Source organism: Phyllopteryx taeniolatus, chromosome 12, assembly GCF_024500385.1.
Source record: "Phyllopteryx taeniolatus isolate TA_2022b chromosome 12, UOR_Ptae_1.2, whole genome shotgun sequence".
NCBI lineage: Eukaryota > Metazoa > Chordata > Actinopteri > Syngnathiformes > Syngnathidae > Phyllopteryx > Phyllopteryx taeniolatus.
Genome location: NC_084513.1, coordinates 23,847,158 through 23,865,521, shown reverse-complemented (window position 1 = coordinate 23,865,521; position 18,364 = coordinate 23,847,158). Strand labels below are relative to the sequence as shown.

Here is an 18,364-nt window from a genome sequence, read left to right as displayed (position 1 = left end):
GAGCTTCGGATGTGTGAATTTGAAAGAAGGGCATCCAAGCAAAACAAGCAGCCAGAAATGTGGGATTTCCTCACCCCAGGTCGCCGCTTTCGACGTTTTCAGGCACTCCGGCTACATTCCGTTGCATTCTAGATATGCAAATTAGCAGATAGTTAACTGCATTTGCTACTGTTTCGATTTTTAAATTGGAACATTTAATTCAGTGATTCTTCACGCACCACTAGAGGGAGCCAGCGTGCCACACTTTGAGAATAAAACAGAAACACATTTATTCGCATTATTTCGAATTTGATCATAATTAGACTCGTTCGGAGTGTCGCCCCTTTAGCGCGTCGGGGATTAGCGTGAGGGGCCTTCGTTGGCGACGGCTCGGATTTGTGCTGATCAGCGAAGGGTCCCGGATCAATTCCGCAAAGGGGACTGATTACCTGTTGACTTGAAATACTTTAGAGCCACCTGAGAGCCCTTTTAGTGCTCTTTGGGTCATTTTCAGGATTTGTCGTCCTCCAAATTGGGAAGGTTGAGCTGATGCCCAAGAGCTCAACTTTGGTTTCAGACATTTTTCAAATACAAATTCACTAATCACACTGATACTCATACATACAGTATATATAAATTAAAGATGAAGACCACAACAGGCACACATTCGACAACCCAATAAAACTTCAGTGGCGACCAATTTTGGGAAACTTTGCATTAGGTTAACGAAAACTAGGAGCAACATTGAGGAAAACGTTCTAAAAGGAATGAATGGCATTTCATGGGAATGGATGGCTGTTAACAGCAATTTCAGAAAAAAAGTGCAAACTGGATATTTGAAAAAACAAACAAAAAAAAACGTTTTAAACTTTTTTTTTTTTTTTTAAACGTAAATTTAAACAATCAGGAGATGTGACTGTTTTTCAAAAGAAATGAGAAAATCTGTCAACTACACTTTGAATTGAAAACTTATGGAAAACTATTTGCATTGCACCACAAGTTTCTTCTCCTCCAAAGCAGTGACTTGTTATAATGCAAAATCTCACGGCTAAGTGCATTTTCTCAGAATTTGTTACGTGTTATTCCCCTGACGTGGAGGAAAGTCCAGAAACACTAGTCTACCCTATTCAGACTGGACACCACAGTGCCCCCTGTTGGTCGCTTTAAGATGCAGCAACCAAAGCACCACGTGCTCATGGGATTCAAAACAAAACAAAAACAGCTGTGGTAACGATTTGTATTGATTTTTACGATTATCGGGCTAAAGATGTTTTGTTGTTTTGCTTGTCCAATTGATCTTGAACGAAGAGCTGTCGTGTTTATTTGAAATCATGTTTATTGTCATAACGTGTGTTATCATTGAATAAAATGTATAAGTAATATAGCTTCCTAGACTTAAGATCCAGAATGTTAATTCCACCCATTTGCTGAGTCGCTTCTCCTCACCCGGGTCGCGGGCGTGCTGGAGCCCATCCCAGCCATCACCCTGAACTGGTCGCCAGCCAATCGCATGTATTATTATGCATACATGATATATGTGAAGGTCCTTGGGGATCTCCACATTTGCCCAAAAGCTGGTAAAAATCCACTCCAGAAGATTCCAATGTCAACGAAGAAGGGGAAAAGCGTCCCGGTCGGGTTTATACAATATTCCGCATTCAGGCCGCCATTGAGGTTGCGTTTGTTTTCCAAGCAGTCGGATTTAACATCTCTCCTGGCGCAGAGTGCCAAGAAACATCCAAAGTGGGGGATGGAAGAATTTGAGATGTTTCCACTGCGCCCCCTCCTTCTGACTCATTTCCATTCTAGTCTTCTTCTCAATTATGGAACGAAAAGGACAATTTCCTCCTTTTTTAGCTGTGAAAGCAAGAGCGGCAGGGTTATGAATATTCAATAAACGCTCATTGCAAATTGGATCTCGTATAACAGCTCCGGTGGCGGGAATATTAGGATTTGCGGAGATGTCTTATCAAAAGTGTCGTGGGAATTTGCGCGCGCAATCAAATTGGTGTGACACATGGCCACATTGAAATTCCATCCAGTCGTCTGGAATCGGACACCACGACGACAGCATTCCAGGATCAGCGTTCAAGTCTTTATTTACAAATCTCTGTGCGCTCATCACACATCATATATTCTTCACAACCTGCCTAATATTCCATCTCATTAAATACAGTCTGGATAATAATAATTGTAATTTTAATTTCTTCTCCCCGTTACTGACATAAAGGCACATAATCGGTGGACGAACAATGAACAACACGGGGGTCATTATCATTCATAAACAATAATAATACAAACAAGATGGGGTAGTAATATATAGAGCAAGCGGGAGGAACCATTTTCCTCCAAGGTCCAAACTACATTTATGAAAAAATATGTTTATTATGATACATTATATGCATTTGTGGCCTTTTTTTTTTTTTTTTTTAATACAGTTACTTGGATTTGTTTTAGAACTGCATGCCATATTTGATGTTCACCTGGGCTGCATATGAGCCCACAAGCCTTAGGTTTACCCACTCGTTTCTAGTAACCAAATGTATGAAGAAGAAGAAAAAGTAGAAGAAGAAGAAGAAGAAGAACCCTTTTGACAGCTGTAATACTTCACATCATACACATTAAACACACACCAGTCTTACCCACTTGGAAAAAACAAACAAACAAACAAACAAAACTTAGCACAAAACGATTCAAATGTCAGCAATCAAGAGACGGAAGTCGGCCGTTTGGAGCAAAGAGGAGGCTGGCGCATGACGGGTCTTCGGACGAAGCTCGAGTCACATCGAGGTGGGCTGGCCAGCTGGAAGAGAGCCGTTAACAAACTTTCCCCCTTTCCGTTGAAGCAAAGTCACGCGTGAGCCCGCCACAGACAACTAACTGCACTCTGTGTTAAATATAAAACGAATACACAAATTGTAAATTAGGGGAAATACTGCAAGTGTGCCGAGTGGAGGATCTTCAACCCCGACGAAGCGTCGCCACGACGGCAGACGACGACGCTTGTGAGGACTTTCCTTACTTTTGAATCGCACGTAGCAGGAGTTACAGTAGAGCTGCTTGTTTCGGATTCGGACTTCAGCACCGGCCTCCGATCCCCCGAGGGCCGACTTGCAGTCGATGCACTGGAAACCGACACAAAGTCGATCGTTCAAACGTGGCGAGTGCAACTCGTACTGAGCAATTAGCCAACTATCCCATGAAATGACTGATTAAATAGTTGCCAAGTTAACTACGCAACAAACTCGCGAAAGGCGATCAAAACGCTCTCGCTGTAGGCGATGAATGATCTAGTCTACAAGCAAAACTACATGTTAATAACTCTTGGTCAAAACGGTAAATTATTTTGGTAATGATATTAAATTAAGACGAGCGACTAGCTCAGAAAATCATAAATCAACAAGTACACAAAGGAGAGGTGGGATGATGTTTGGATGAATTTAGGAGGATACAAATAATGAATGGAAATTGTGCTGATTAGTGACTTCAATTAAGTGGAGAGGGCGATGAAGACTAAGGTTGAACTAGATTTCAAGATCAAGTGAAGAAGTGTGAACTAGTGAGAATACGTGACCAGGATCTCACCTTAAAACAGGTCAAATGATAACAGAGGCCGAGGGACTCGATGATCATGGCCGCTCCCTTTCCCAGCGCCGTGTGGCACAGCGTGCACACTTTCTTACCGCTCACCGACCTGCATCACATGACAATGCGCGGCTCGGACGGTGTACGCTAGCAATAGGTGGCCCCCTAACTAGGGTTGGGCATCGTTTGAATTTGAGCGATTCCGGTTCCTCGTTTCGATTCCGGTTCCAAAACGATTCTCGGTTCCGATTCTTTTTAGGGAGCGGAGTCAAAAAAGTTTGCATGGTTTCAATAAAGGGCATCCAAATTATGAACATCCATTTTCTTAGTAGCCCGCAGCATAGACTAAAATGAACATTTGACTCGTTTTTTTTTTTTTTATGTAATGAATGGAACCAAATACTATGAAACGATTCCTTTCCCTACCCACCGATGAGGCACAAAGTTCGTGTTCGCGATACTGTGAGACAATGTTTATGTGAATTTTGTCCCCATTCGTTGTGAAGTTTTAGCTCAATGTGAAGCTTTTTTTATGTTGGTTTGAAGACTAAAATAAACACTAAAAACCATAAGTGCAAAGGTGCAACCAACAGTTGACCTTGTTAGCCGCCTGAATGTTGGCATAGACGTCTTTTATTGCTTCACTCACCCAATTGACTGAGCGTTGACTTGACCGAAGCGCCGCGCGGTGTAGGCTGAGGCTCGGAGCGCCTCAGACGCTACACATGGTGAAAGCCTCCTTTGCACAATATCATCTTATTCCAAGTGTTGCACTGTGGCGACTGGTCATTCATTTGAACAAAATCATGACAGACTTTTGTTCGCCGCTGCCGTCGGGCACAATCACGTGTTCGTGCGCGTTCTTCTTCGTTGGTTTTCACCACTCTTCTTCGGGAGGCGTCGAAACTGGGAACCGAAATTTCTAAATTTGACCGATTCCGGGAGAACTGGAACGTTACTCCCGGTTCCAAGCGGTTCTCGATTGTCAATGCCCAATCCTACCCAGAACCCTTAACTGGAAGACCATTTTAGCTCCAACAAAGTCATTATTGAAAATGCATCACAGAAACTTGCAGAAAGTGTAAACGGAAATGGATCTGTTTAACATTCCTCTCTTGACGGTACAAGAAAAAGAAATTGTATTTTGTTAATGAAAAATCAGTTCTCTTGTTGATGGAAGCCCAAAATGAAAGCCCAAAATAAAAATACCATGTTTGTGCAGCCATAGCCTGAAATGAAGTCAAACCACAAAACTTTGCCGCGTTAGCCAGCCCTCCCGTCAGAGCCGCGGCATCACCTGCGAGCCCAGCCAAGTTTACCTGCTGCGCTGCTGCCGACCACCTGCGTCAGAACCCGGTTCTGGCGAGGCGGTGGGAGACAGCGAAGGGGACGACGACCGTCGAGACCAGGGGGTCGTCTCGGCCGCCGGGCCCCGGAAGGTCGAGCCGGAGCGTCCGCCGCCGTGAAAGGGAGCGCTGGCGGAGAGAGGCCGGAAGTAGCTCCCGGGTGTCCACGACGAACGCCAGGAGTCGTGGAGGTTATCCGGGCGGTCGAGGGAGACGCCCCTGCAAAGCCAACCCCCGCGCCCGGTTTAGCCAGTTCGCCCCGCCACCGAAAGCCACCACCCGTGCAAGTCGGTGTAAGTGAGCCCCACAGCGCCGGCGCCGAGCCGCCCAACGTACCTGCGCGTGGACGGCGGGTCCTCCTGGCCGGGCGCGGTGGCCGAGCGTGGGCGGATCCAGCTGCTGTCCGTCAGCAAGTTGGTCTTCTTTTTCATGTCGTTCAGGAGCTGCTGGCGCTGAAGCTCCGCCTGCGACGTCGGCTGCGGACCCTTTGCGTCCGTCACATCGCTTCCTGTCGCTGCCATCGCAGAGGGGGAGACCAAAACTTTCAAGGGGAACCCCCCGTTCAACGTTGCAGAGCCAATTCAATCCGCGGCGACCATACAATGTTTTGTTTAATAGTTCCACATGCTTTGATCACATGAACATGAAGGCTCAAGAGTCGGTAAGTCAGTCGCGAGAGCTAGTTGTGTTTTTTTAAATGGTCGCTCAAGGTGTTGGAAAAGTTGCTAAACAGGCTAAAAGTCACTTTATTTGCCACAGGTACATAGGAAATGATGAATCTAGTGAAGTATTATTATCAAACACATTATGTAACCACTCTATTGGGAATCCGCAGATAATTGATGCCTATTACAATTGCATTGGAAAAAAAGTATTTTTAAATTAGCTTTTTATTTATTTATCTTTAAACCCTAAAAAATTCTTGAATAAGTGGGGATTACGCCGCCAAAAAGAGTTTTTGGGTTTGTTCCCCCCTAAAAAGAAAAACAAGACAAAAAGAAAACAAATTGAAAAGAAATTTGCAAATCGGTGAATCCGGGGGTTCCGAACGGTCAGTATGCGGGGGTCCGCTATACTGGTGCAGCTTGTAAATGTAACGTTTGTTGTGAAAGCTCAAATGATATGACATAGCATTTTTAAGTCGCTAAGCTACTGTTAGCATGCGTGTTTATTTTGTTTTCTTGGTCATTTCTAGCCACGCATCATCGACGCTGCGGTAACAAATCTGATCAGCAATGCGGCCAAACAAAATTCAAATTTCTGCATTCGGTGTGTTTCCACGTCTCCCTCATCTGCTGTCGGCACATTCTGACGGCATTTATGCAGACCGAGTGTCGATACAGAGATTTAGCAGAGAGATTTGATCAAGTGAATCGATTCTGATTGGCATGCCGATCGGCGAGTTCGGATTGAGGGGCCGACGAGAGCCGGCGGCGGCGGGCGGGAGCCGACCTCTCTCCGGCTGCCGATATCTCATGGCATTGAGAATGTTCCTCCTCTCCGTCTCCAGCTCGCTGGCGGCCTTTTGACCGTGGGCCACTTTGTCGCGCGCGCTCCTGGCCTGCTCCTCCAGCAGCCAGCGGGCCATGCCGCCCCGATGCGCAAACGCACCTACGACGGCGGCCGGCGCACGGGTGGCGTTTACGCTGGCTTCAGTGGTTCGGTTGAAAGGTCACAATATTAGGTACACCGCACGATACTTTCCGGCGGTGTCGCGCCGTAATGCATCATAACAATCGCTGATCCCGAGAGTTGCTAAGTTTGTTTGAACACTTCACTGACCTCTGCTCTGAAGTGTTTCTTCCTCCTCCAGTGACTTCGCCCTGTAAAACAAAAAACAAAAACCACCACAATGAAAACTTGATTAGCGTACAAACCTACGTGCTCCGCCCGCCCCCATCTTGATATTTACTTCAAAACTTGGCTTTAAGCACCTTTTTTTACATTTGTTTGCCAACTTAAAATGATTTATTTCTAAACTTAACATTACTGTGCCTTTTTCAATTTTTTATGTACTTTATGTGTGCCTGTTTTTCTACATTTTTAAGGATTTTGTAAAACTGTTACATGTACAACATTATACATGTACAATTAGTATATAAACATACTGTTTGATTTGCTTACAGACGTACAACAACTTACTTATAAACATCCGTTTGACATTTGATTGATTTGTAAATATTTTTGTAGCCTATATTGTATATATATATGGTTTTGCATTGTAGCGTGATTGAGATTCTTCAAATAGGAAAAGTAATGACCGTTGCCCCTCGACGGCAAGCTCCCTCTCTCGCCGCTGGCGCTCCTCGGCGGCAGCCAGCCTCCTCCTCAGCTCCTCCTTCTCCGCCTCTCTCCTCCTCTGCCACAGCAGCTCCTCCTCCTCCTCCCTCTGCCTCCTCTCCTCCTCCTCCTCCTCCTCCTCCTCCCTCTGCCTCCTCTCCTCCTCCTCCTCCTCCTCCTCCTCCCTCTGCCTCCTCTCCTCCTCCTCCTCCTCCTCCCTGTTCCTTCTCCTCCTCTCCTCTTCCTCCTGCCTTTGGCGGTCCTCCTCCACTTCCCTCTTCCTCCTCTCCTCCTCCCTCTTCCTCCTCTCCTCCTCCTCCTCGTCCTCCCTGTTCCTCCTCCTCCTCTCCTCTTCCTCCTGCCTTTGGCGCTCCTCCTCCACTTCCCTTTTCCTCCTCTCCTCCTCCTCCCTGTTCCTCCTCCTCCTCTCCTCCTCCTCCTGCCTTTGGCGCTCCTCCTCCACTTCCCTCTTCCTCCTCTCCTCCTCCCTCTCCCTCTCCTGCTGCTTCTGGCGCTCCAGCTCTTCCTCCCTCCTCCTCATCTCCTGCATTTGGCGCTCCAGTTCTTTCTCCTGCTCCCTCCTCATCCTCTCCACTTCCTGTCTCTCTCGCTCCAGCTCCTCCTCCCGCCTCCGCATCTCCTGCCTTTGGCGCTCAAACACCTCCTCCGCCCGCTTCCTTTCCACCTCCAGCTTCGAGCGCTCCTGCTCCTCCTCCTCCCTCCTCTTCCTCTCTTGCTCCAGCCTCTCTCGCTGCCGCTCCAGCTCCCGGGAGGCGAAGCTCGGGCCCACGGGCTGCAGGAGACACAGAAAGGAGGCGTGAATGAACACACGACGACGTTATGGCAACAAAACAGTTATTTGCTTGCTGTGAGGTGATCGAAAGAAAGTGGAAGGAACCTAAAGGGCGAATTTTGCGGTTCCGTGCGGTTTGCGGCGCAGACGTCCCGCGTGACCACGCGACATTATCATGGGCTTCAATTTAAGGAAAGCTAAAATTTTGTTGTTGCAACCACTTGTAAAACATTTAACATTCACCCCCGTATACACTCGCCAAATCATGTGATCATAAGATGGCATATTAGTAATATATACAAGAATCCATGTTGTAATATATAATCACCATATAATATAACCTTGTTGTGGTGGGTTACTATTTTTTTTACATCACTGACCCATCAAAGTGCTGATGCAAATGCACCGATGAAAACTTTTATTTCTAACTTTTTCTATTCTTATTTTGGGGGATGTAAAGAGATTTCATTTATCTAGACAGCAACAATGTAATTTAATTCTATTGAATTATCCATATATTAGTTGAAGATTGGACGGTAACAGTATAATTACATGTATGGCTAGAACATCATTTAGTTTAATAACTGTTATCAGACAAGCAAATACAAATTTATACTATTGTACTTCATAGAGACAATTTTCTATCTTTTTTGTTTTAAACGATAAAAAAAAACAACCTTCAAAATTAGAGCATTGGACGGCGTAACATGATCGTAATCTTCGTACTAAATTTGAACGATATGATGCGGTACCTCGGCTTGTCGGACACTGCTGGAGATCTCCTGCTGGGCCTTTGTCCACTCCTCCTGCAATTTCTCCTGGTCACGCTTATATTTCTCCTGCGTGACAAAACAATAACACTGACACTTGTTCAACACCTCCAGTCATTTGTCTTCTTTTCAAAAATGTACCTGTAGTTGGCGCTCCTGCTCCCTCTGCCACTTCTCCTGCCTCCTGCGCTCCTCTTCGGGATCCCAAGACCAGCGAGTCGAAGACGTAGTTATTGGCGGAACGAGTATCTGCAGATGGATTATAATACACGTACACAAAATTAGGTACATATAAAAGGAGAGCAACTAATTTGTGGGCTGTAAATGAACAATAAGTTGTTCCTAATATTTTGGTCCTTCCCTTGTTGCTAAATAAGGTAACCAAAATATTCGAAACATTGCAATAAACTACAACCATAGCAATAAGCATATTGTTAAATAAATAGTTCTGTGAAAACTGAGCATTGTTATTTTTGTAATGGCAGAAAATTTGCATAGCGATCCCATTAGACTGTAGAGATGTGCTTAACATTATGGCCAGTAAGAATACACGGTATATCATTATAAAGTATACACTTGTGGTTGCAAAGCATAATACAGTGTACTGTAATTCCTCGTATAAATGTAGTGAGTAGGACCATTTATTTACGACAGTAAACTGCAGTACCAGGCGTCTCCAAATGCATGCGTGTAATAATATTGAAACAAATCTGGAATAAATTGTTTTATCTTTACATTTTTCATTTGTATATTTGCTGCACTAAATGAAATAACTGCGGATATACTAAACCTAATGTATTGTATTATGGCCTCAATCGCTCAGTGGAGGCAAAATCATTTTATTGCTGGGCCCTTCTTGCTTAAGTCAGCTTTACAGATGCCCCGTTCGCTGCGATTTGCGATAAAGTCTTCGTAAAGGATGTTGCAGCCCCCACTACCCCCACACCCGCCGATGAACTGGGAGCACAGCATCTAACAGAGCGGAGGCCACTAATTTGAGGAAATACAGTCATAATGCACTGTATAATAATAATAATAATAATAATCTTAATGCATGGATGCTGGTACTTACATTTGGCATGGCAGAGTCTGCTCCTCCTTAAAAAAAGACAAAACCAGTCAGTCAATAATTGTGTCAGGGACATTAATTCAAGGCAACATTCACGGGCTGCTGACAGGTTTCTTTTTTTATTGTCCAGTCAAGCAGCAATTGATCGAGAAAAGTGACACTGAGAACAACAAGCCACGGGTAACAAATGTCAGCTTCGGCCCATTCAGGCTTATTGATCGTCTCCACTCAGCATCGGCCGACGATATCCATCAGATGCTGATGGGCATCAAAAGTCCCTCGGTGGGAATGGGGGGGAAATTAACAAGCGTACAATCGGGTTACACAAACACACCATCGGCATGCAGAAGAGGAAGGGAAAAAGGTTGAGCATGCTGAAAAAAGGGGGGAGAATATGCTTTTAATGTGCATAGCAAAGTAATAAAAGTGTGCATCTTATATCCCAAAAACACCACACAAGACCACAAGAACGAAAAGGTTTTGCTTTTGGGTCCGACATACTGTTCAGGCGTTTTTTGCACCCCGGGAAAATGCTGGCATTTCTTTAAAATGTTTGAGTCTAAGCGGAAAATGTTGCTATTAAAAAAAGTTTGTATATTTTCCTCAGTTGAAAATGTAAAAATAAAAAATGTTTTATTTAATCAGCAATAACATATATAAAAAAACATTCATTTTTCATGTTTGCCTCAATGAAAAATACAGATATTTGACCTAAAAATGCTTACATTTTACCCTCAATGGAAAAGTTTGCAATTATGGGGGGGGAAAAAAACAACTTTAGAGTGAAACTTTTTTCCATTTCATCTTCTCTCTATTTCTAAAATGTAGCATTTCTTTCATATTTGACTATCAATGGAAAATGTAGCTATTCATTCACTACCCTCAAGTATTTAAAAGAAACAATGTTGTGTTTTTATTTTACGATGAATTGAAAATTTAGCAAAAAATGTTATTACCATTCAATGGAAAAATGCATCAATTTATTTTTAAAAGACTTTACCCTTAATGTAAAATTCGAATGGTGACTTTTTTTTTTTTTTTTTTTAAAGGAAGTTTTCCATTCATTTGGCTGTAATAAGGGTAAAATTGTTTGAGAGGATCTTCCCCTCATGTGCTGTAAATGTGAGGCTCATGTGATTGTCACGAGTCCCTTCAAGGCTTGAACAGTATGGCCTCAATGTCGTGTTGCTGAGGTCAAGGCTCTGCTTACCACAGAGGAAGACCAGCGCACGCATTGACCCGTGACTGTGAGACGCTTGAAGAAGGAAAGGAAGTCTTCTGGAACCAGACAAGATCAAGGAAAAAAGGGGGGGGGGGCCCAAAACACATGCCTGTGGGACTCCACTTCGATTCAGTTACATTTCAACTGATCAGAAAGCGTGCAAAGCAAATCACCCCAAGTCTGAGAAATTGTTGCACGAGACAAAAGCAGGAAAAAACAGAAAAGCCCCACATCTCTTTTAAACATGTTTTTACCTTTCTCAAAAAACTCTGACCTCCGTTTTAAGTTTATCATAGAAATGGGCTCTGATTCTACACAGGAGATGGGAGAAATGAGATTTAATCAGGGGAAAAACAAGATGTCATTTCTTACTCATACGGTACGTCACCATTGCTTCATTAGCTGCATGTTCTTACCTGCGGTCATCATGGACACTTTGGGGAAACCACCATCGACGCCATTGGAAGCCAGATCCTGCGCAAAGTTGCTCCGTTAGTAGCAATTTGGCGGAGAAAGAGATGTGAGGATTTGGCGCTCCACTTACCACCACCGAGTGGGTGGCGAGCTTGGCGGACGTGTCTGTGAGCGAAGTGAAATCCAACGTGTTGGCGGAGCCTGCGTCGGGGAAACCTACAAGTATGGGATGATCCGTACGGGTCAGATTGATGGTCTTATGGCCTTGAAACGGCAGGGAAGACGGATCTCTGTCCCAGTCTGCATGCAGACAGTGTAGCAATAGAGCATCGCCTTTGTTTGTTTTATAATCGGCATATGTATGACTGTAGACTAGGAAGCCAAAGGAATTCTCCAGAGAGAAGCAAGGGACGAGTGTCTTCACAGAAAGCAGCAGCGGGGGACGGGACAGAGAAAGCGCCTTCCTCAGCCATGGAGCCTACCACAGCTGTCATTCACCCACAAAGCGTTTGCAGAAGACAAATGCAGCATCACATATAACATATAACTAGAACATATTACACATACTACCGTGTGTTCAAAGTGACGCGCTAAAGTGGGTACAGAATGTTGGAAAAGGCTTTGTCCATTACCACATTTGTTTGTTTCTGTCAACTTTTTCATCCAAGGGTGTTTCTACTCAATGTCCGTAATATCATTTTTTTTTAAAATGCCTAGTCTTTACGATGAGCGAAACCTATTAGCAAATCGTATCAGATGTAAATGAAACAGTGTTACGCTACCGGCAAAGCTAAAAGCTTCTTTTATGAAACCGAGTAAAAGTTCCAAGCATCTCCACCAACCAATAGGTATTGTTGTTTGTTTGTTAGCAGGTTTTTGCAAAAACTACACAATCATGAACGGGTGGAGAGCAAGAGCCCCCCAAATGTTCCTTTAATTCAAAATCAAAATCAAAATCAAAAGGGAGGCATTGGTCTTTCAGCCTCAGAATCAAGAATGTTACATTCCTGTGTTCTTACGTCATTCTCCAGGACATAGGACCAACTTTTGTTAGGGCAATTCATTTCCTCTTTTTCACTGCTTAACTCCCCACCATTCCAGTACCAAAAAGAATGAGTTCCTGTCATCTTATGTCAGTCTCCGTAAAAACCAAGTAGCCTGCTAATTAACAAAATGCACTTAAACCAACAATCTCACCAAAAACACGGAGTTTTTTCATGTAATTTCATTCAAAGGATGCTCAGCATAATGTGGTCAGACCCTGCGATCTGGACTATATTATCAGATCAGACGTGATGGAGGTCTGCCCTCCACCGTGGGCAATTCTAGTTCCATTTTCACAATTTCTCACACAAGTCATGTGACGCTCGTGAATGCTGAAGCAATTAGACGTGAATGCTGATGAAACAGAGGAAGGACCATTAAAATAAAGAAACAACCAAGTGAAAGAATGCAAGAAAATATCTACAGAGGAAGTGAAAGTAGAATAGAAAACTATGAACGGTTAACACAATAAGAGTGGCAGTCACATGGGTGGCGGCGTGAGGGGCATCCTCCCGCACGGCTGTCATGGGATCATTCACGCATGATTCAACAAACACTTTATGGACCAATTTAGAGTGTCACAATCATTTAGCAATGCCAGCAGCGCAAGCGACAATGTCATTTTAGAAATGCGACCACTTAATGCCTCTCACTACCTGACACACACACACACACACACGTACGCGTGTACAAATGCACACAATTGTCCTCAATAAGGCAGCCAAGACCCGCCTTTTTCATATGCAGTGGGGAAATTAAGATTATCCATTGATACGTCACACAGAAAGGGGACTATGGATTGAAAAATGTTTTGAGGTTTGTGGTTTTCTGTGGCTACGACAGCTTCCTCCCACATTCCAGCAACATGCAAGAAGCCTCTAAATGATCCTTAGGAGTGAATGTGATTGTGAAAGGTCATTCGTCTACATGTGAATGTTCCCTGCGAATTGATGGATCAATCAGACCTATTTGTCCCCATTAGTCGTCTTACGAAGACGTTTTGGACAATTTCATCTTCATGGAAACCATTTGGGGAAGGCCCCAGCAAAGCTCCATAATGGCATGCTTGGATAAGTTTTCTGTGGTAAAAGTGAAGTCATAACAACAATTCCCAACGCTGTTAGAGCTGCAAAAGGTGGGCAGTAGTTTCTTCCATTTTCAATTCCTGTAGGTGTCCCAATACGTCTGTCCCTTACAGTGTAGGTATGAATTATATGGTCTTAATCTGGTAGACACGCACACACACGCAACGCACGTGCGGACGACTCACTGCTCTTGCCATGACGCCTGATGTCCATCACCACGCTGCCCTCCCGCAGAGCCCGGTCCATGCTGGCTTTCCAGTCCAGGTAGCTCATGTCCGCCACCCGGTGGCCGTTGACTGTCAGCACCTCGTCCCCAGCCTGCAACTGGAACGTCTCAGCTGGGCTGCCTGTGGGACACAACACAACACAACACAGGTGTGGAGCAGAGGCAGAGAGGCTCAAAGCGGTACAGTGGGAGTTATGACGCTAACTTGATGCGCACTGTGGAGATGGGGCGGTTTCAGACGAAAAGGGAGCCTCAGGCCCAGGAGAGCCGTCCCAGAAAGATGCTGCCCTACATCCAGCAGGTCTTAACTGCAGTGGACTAGAAAACATGCCGATATACAGCAGCCATAGATGCCCTTTTCCACGGCGCGGTACCTAATCGTCTCAACGTGACCCTCGATGAGAGTGATGCTTTTTCTAAGCGTAAAAGCAGGTGCTAGAAATTGTACAGGGGTAGCTAGCTGTGTCATGAGTGCGGTCAATGCCAGACGGGTGACGTAAACAACTGCTGGATGCTAATTGGTCGATCAGATTGTCACATTTGATGAAACATGGCTAGAAATGGTGCTGGTGCTTACCCTGTGGCCCCTGCAGTATTACACCACACAGTCTCCACTTTGTCTCGTTCCCAACTGTGTTCAATGTGGCACAGTTTTCGCTGTTTACTATTTTGAAGTGGGAAGGAACGGTTCGGATGTATGCCTCACAATCCAGAGGTTCTGGGTCGGAATATCGACCGCGTGGGTTTTCTCCGGCATCTTAACTGAAGAATCTGAATTGTTCATTTGTGTGAATGTGACCGTGAATATGTTTGTCTACATGTGCCTGGCGATTCGTTAGCGACCAGTCCAGGGCGTACCTCGACTCTCGCCCAATGTCAGCTGGGATAGGCTCCAGCTCAGCCTTGACTAATTCAAACAAGTGGTATAGAAAATGGATGGATGGATGGATGGATGGATGGCTATTTTGGTGTCAAAAACAACTGTCCAAATCCGAAGACTCCGGATATATTCTTAAATCCAGATAACAACCGTAACAGCTAGAATATTTTTTTCAAATTGTGCCCTGAGAAATAATTGCCTTGTTCCTGGTTTTGACACCTCAAATTCTTGGTCTTGTTTGGTTTATGTGTTCTTGACTATAAAACCATCGTTCTAGGCGTTACTACTCATGTGAACAAAAAGGCTAAACTGTACAAAGGGTTTGGAATGCTTCTGCCAATACCGGCTTGGATGGACTTGACGTGAGCCACGCCAGAGTCCCACGCCACATCAAAGCCGAAGTCTCGACTGCTGTTGGGCTTCTGGTTCAGGCTGATCCGCATCTCGCAGGAACTTTCCTGGAGAGCAGAAAATGAAGAACAGGAACATGATTTCATGTATCATAACTATGACATAACCAAAGCACTGGAGGCCACCAGACTTTCAGGTCTTCAGAAGTTTCTTGTCACCATTCTAGCATCCACAGCACAATAAAACTCAAATCAAATGTCAAATCGAGGACCGTTTATGTATTTATCGTAAATGGTCTACGAGTCATTCTTAAGTTTGAAAGCAGGAATGATTTTGATACCCCATCCAAAATCAGGCCAGTGCAGGAATACCTCGTGGGGCTCCTTGGCTGAAACTTCCCTCTTGACGTGGACTGGGTGTGATGAGATGCCGGACGCGGACGTGGCGCTCTTCCCCGTGGTCTCCTGTTGCTCGTCGTCGTCATCCTCGCTGCTGTGAGCGGGGCTCGACCGCGACCGAGCCTCGTCTTCGGCGGTCATGAACTGACGATAGCGGCTCGGCACCGGCGGGTTCTTGGAAACGGCGACGCTGCCGTTGACGCGACTGTTGGAGTCGTCCGACTGTAGGACAAAGATGCGTCGGCAGAGAATGAATATAGAATGAAAGAATGAATATAATTCTGTGAGCACAGTTTGTGGCTAACAAAAGCAATTCAAACTACAGGGGCACCTAGACGTTGTCATGTCCCAAACCTTGCACAATTTCTATTAACAGATTGTAGTTGAAAGTGGCGTAAGCACTGTATTTTGCTGTAGAAGTGTCCTCGACTCACTGTGAGGGTCCGGGTAAGTGAGCCTAGGCGGGACGGCTGGGTCCCAAAAGGTCTGGGCGTGACCACTGACGACAGTCGCATGCTATCCGATCTCTGGTAGCTCCTAGGCAGCGAGGCGGATATCCGAGAAACGGCTGCAGCGTTGGTTTCGGTCTTTCTGGCCAGCGGTTTGTACAGGGAACTAGATGATGGGGGCTGCACCTTGACTGGGTTCTTTGGCTCTGAAACCTTTTGTGAGGCTCGAGAAGGAGGCGAGCTCTCCTCCGTTTTGGCCGTACTGTCGAAGACTGAACTCCTGAGCGAGGATGCGGTCTCGGAAGGTTTGGGTCTGTGGAAGGAGCTACGGGTGGCGGTCCCGCCGGGAGCGTTTGCAGCATCGGCTTCCGGTTTGGTGGATCTGAGCGGGACATCGGGCGGGTTGTCCTCTTTCCTCTGGGCAGCTTCAGATGAGCCAGAGGAGTGATAAAGGGTGTCAACGGTGTAGCTCCTGCTCAGGCTGTCTCGAGTACGGGGTTTCGGTTTCTCGAATACGTCGCTGTCGTCGTCAAAGCTGAGCAACCCGATGCGGCTGCCGATGCTGCCGCTTCGCCTGTTTTCCCTGTTGACCCACCGGACGATCGCAAGGTGGTAAGCAACAAGCGGATTTCATTGACACGGCACCTAATATCGTGGCCTTCGTACCTGTCATCTTGCATCTCTTTGTAGGTCTTGGAGGTTCTGGTGCTGCCGCCGGACGTGATTTGCTCAACCTTCTCCCTGTCTTCTTTCTTTCTAACGATGTCAGAGTTGACGCTATTGCGCCGGTTCTTCCATTTGCTGAGATCCTGCAAACGAGGAGGAGAGTTCAAAACATGAGCGAACGATGTTCTATTTGCGTATTTTAGACTCCACCCATCCGGCTCATTAACCCCTGTGGAGTGGGGGCCGTGTGACCCAAATGCTACATCAAGGCTCCATTATTTCACTTTGCACCAATAACGCACTGTAAAGACGTACATTGTACAGCGCTCCCTCGGCCTTGACACAATATGTGCATACTACAATCGGGTTTTTGTTCTTTCACCTTCTATAAGAATACCTACCATATGAATGATGTTGGCTCACCTTGTAAAGGGTGCCATTGCAGCATTTCATTATTATTAGTCATTCGAACTGCTCTAAGTGCTAGAGGACTCTGCATCTTTTTGCACAATTGTTTTATGTCTCCAAAGTGTTCTGTAAATTGACTGTCTGTTGTACTAGAGCGGCTCCAACTACCGGAGACAAATTCCTTGTGTGTTTTGGACATACTTGGCAAATAAAGATGATTCTGATTCTGATGTTTGAATGAATACTTCATAGAACAACTAGAAGTTACAAAATACGGCCTCCAATTGAGGTTTATTTTCTTGTATGGCTCACATTTTAAAAATTGGTTGAGGTTTAAAAGAAAAAAAAAAAAAAAAAAGAGTGTAAACCCGACTGAATTATTTGACTGGAGTTGTGCCCATTATTTTCCCTCCTGCCTCTTTCCATTTGGGTGTGATGCTCACATCCTGCCACTTATCATCACCCATCTTGGTCTGCTCGCGGTATTTCTCGAGAGCCTCATACTGAGACCGCCGTCTGACCAGCACAGGTTCTTCCGAGATGTCGCTTGTTGATTTACTCCTAGGGAAAAAGGGGGAGAAAAAAAAGAAAACGTTCAGAATTAAAAACAAAATAGGAATCACAGCTTCAGTTACAATGGAATGCTCAGTTATAGACTTTTCTTTCAAATATTACACTCCCTCAGAAAAACACCGTTTTGTTTTCATAATCCTGTTAATGAAAACCAACAGGGTTCTTGCATGGACACAGGGGAAAAACATCTTTAATTGTACATTTTGAAGACCTTTCACACTCGTTTTGTAACAGTGGATGCACTGTAGTTCCATGGCAACATAATATTTTGACATCTTGCATCCCATAATTCCAAACGAGTGAGTCAACAATGTATCACCCATCCAGAAGGTTCACACGTTAGATTGCACACTTACAGTAGACGACCACTGAGGAGCGCAATAAGCCCAGCTGGTTAGTGAACAGCCCCGGCCCACATTGCAAAACAGAAGCAAAATACTGTACACACGCACACACTCACCTGGGGGCGGGGGCCGGGGGGGCGAAAAACAGTCTTGTATTTATTTGAGCAGGATTAGAGTGCTTAGACTTGTGACCTATTGTTATACTGCATACATCTATTGACAAGAGATCTTTAGGGATCTCTGGGGAAAGCCCGGCACCCACCATGGCTGCCAGACTGTGCCAAGTGTTAAGCATTTAGCAGCAGCAGTCACAAAAGCATGAATCGAGCGAAACATGCCACATTCCTGGCAGCCCGTGTCAACTCACCCATCGAAACTGTCTGATGCTTGCCGTTGTCTAGGAAACCAAAGAAGGAAGGGGGGGGGGGGGGGGGGGAGCCACAGACAAGAGTGTCACATTTCTGCACATGGGACCTGATGCT

The 18,364-nt window shown here is 45.3% G+C and overlaps 1 protein-coding gene across 9 annotated transcripts in view; it reads right to left on the bottom strand.

Moving 5' to 3' along the window:
* Nucleotides 1–2,060: 2,060 nt before the first annotated feature.
* The window catches only part of lmo7a (LIM domain 7a), a 62,787-nt gene continuing 46,483 nt past the window's right edge, over nt 2,061–18,364 (bottom strand). The window contains exons 10-30 of one of the 9 annotated variants that reach the window (XM_061792850.1): nt 18,250–18,279; nt 17,409–17,526; nt 16,558–16,700; nt 15,877–16,474; nt 15,416–15,664; nt 15,037–15,151; nt 13,773–13,934; nt 11,589–11,674; nt 11,461–11,518; nt 11,299–11,355; nt 9,826–9,851; nt 8,895–9,002; nt 8,736–8,822; nt 7,172–7,983; nt 6,693–6,733; nt 6,363–6,560; nt 5,247–5,424; nt 4,884–5,129; nt 3,565–3,673; nt 3,002–3,104; nt 2,061–2,866 (exon numbers count right to left, since the gene is read on the bottom strand). In XM_061792850.1, the coding sequence (XP_061648834.1) occupies nt 2,856–2,866; nt 3,002–3,104; nt 3,565–3,673; nt 4,884–5,129; nt 5,247–5,424; nt 6,363–6,560; nt 6,693–6,733; nt 7,172–7,983; nt 8,736–8,822; nt 8,895–9,002; nt 9,826–9,851; nt 11,299–11,355; nt 11,461–11,518; nt 11,589–11,674; nt 13,773–13,934; nt 15,037–15,151; nt 15,416–15,664; nt 15,877–16,474; nt 16,558–16,700; nt 17,409–17,526; nt 18,250–18,279 (3,535 nt within the window). In that variant the 3' untranslated portion in view covers nt 2,061–2,855. The remainder of the gene's footprint in view (nt 2,867–3,001; nt 3,105–3,564; nt 3,674–4,883; nt 5,130–5,246; nt 5,425–6,362; nt 6,561–6,692; nt 6,734–7,171; nt 7,984–8,735; nt 8,823–8,894; nt 9,003–9,825; nt 9,852–11,298; nt 11,356–11,460; nt 11,519–11,588; nt 11,675–13,772; nt 13,935–15,036; nt 15,152–15,415; nt 15,665–15,876; nt 16,475–16,557; nt 16,701–17,408; nt 17,527–18,249; nt 18,280–18,364) is intronic. The other 8 variants (XM_061792849.1, XM_061792853.1, XM_061792852.1 and 5 more) reach the window with 8 other exon arrangements.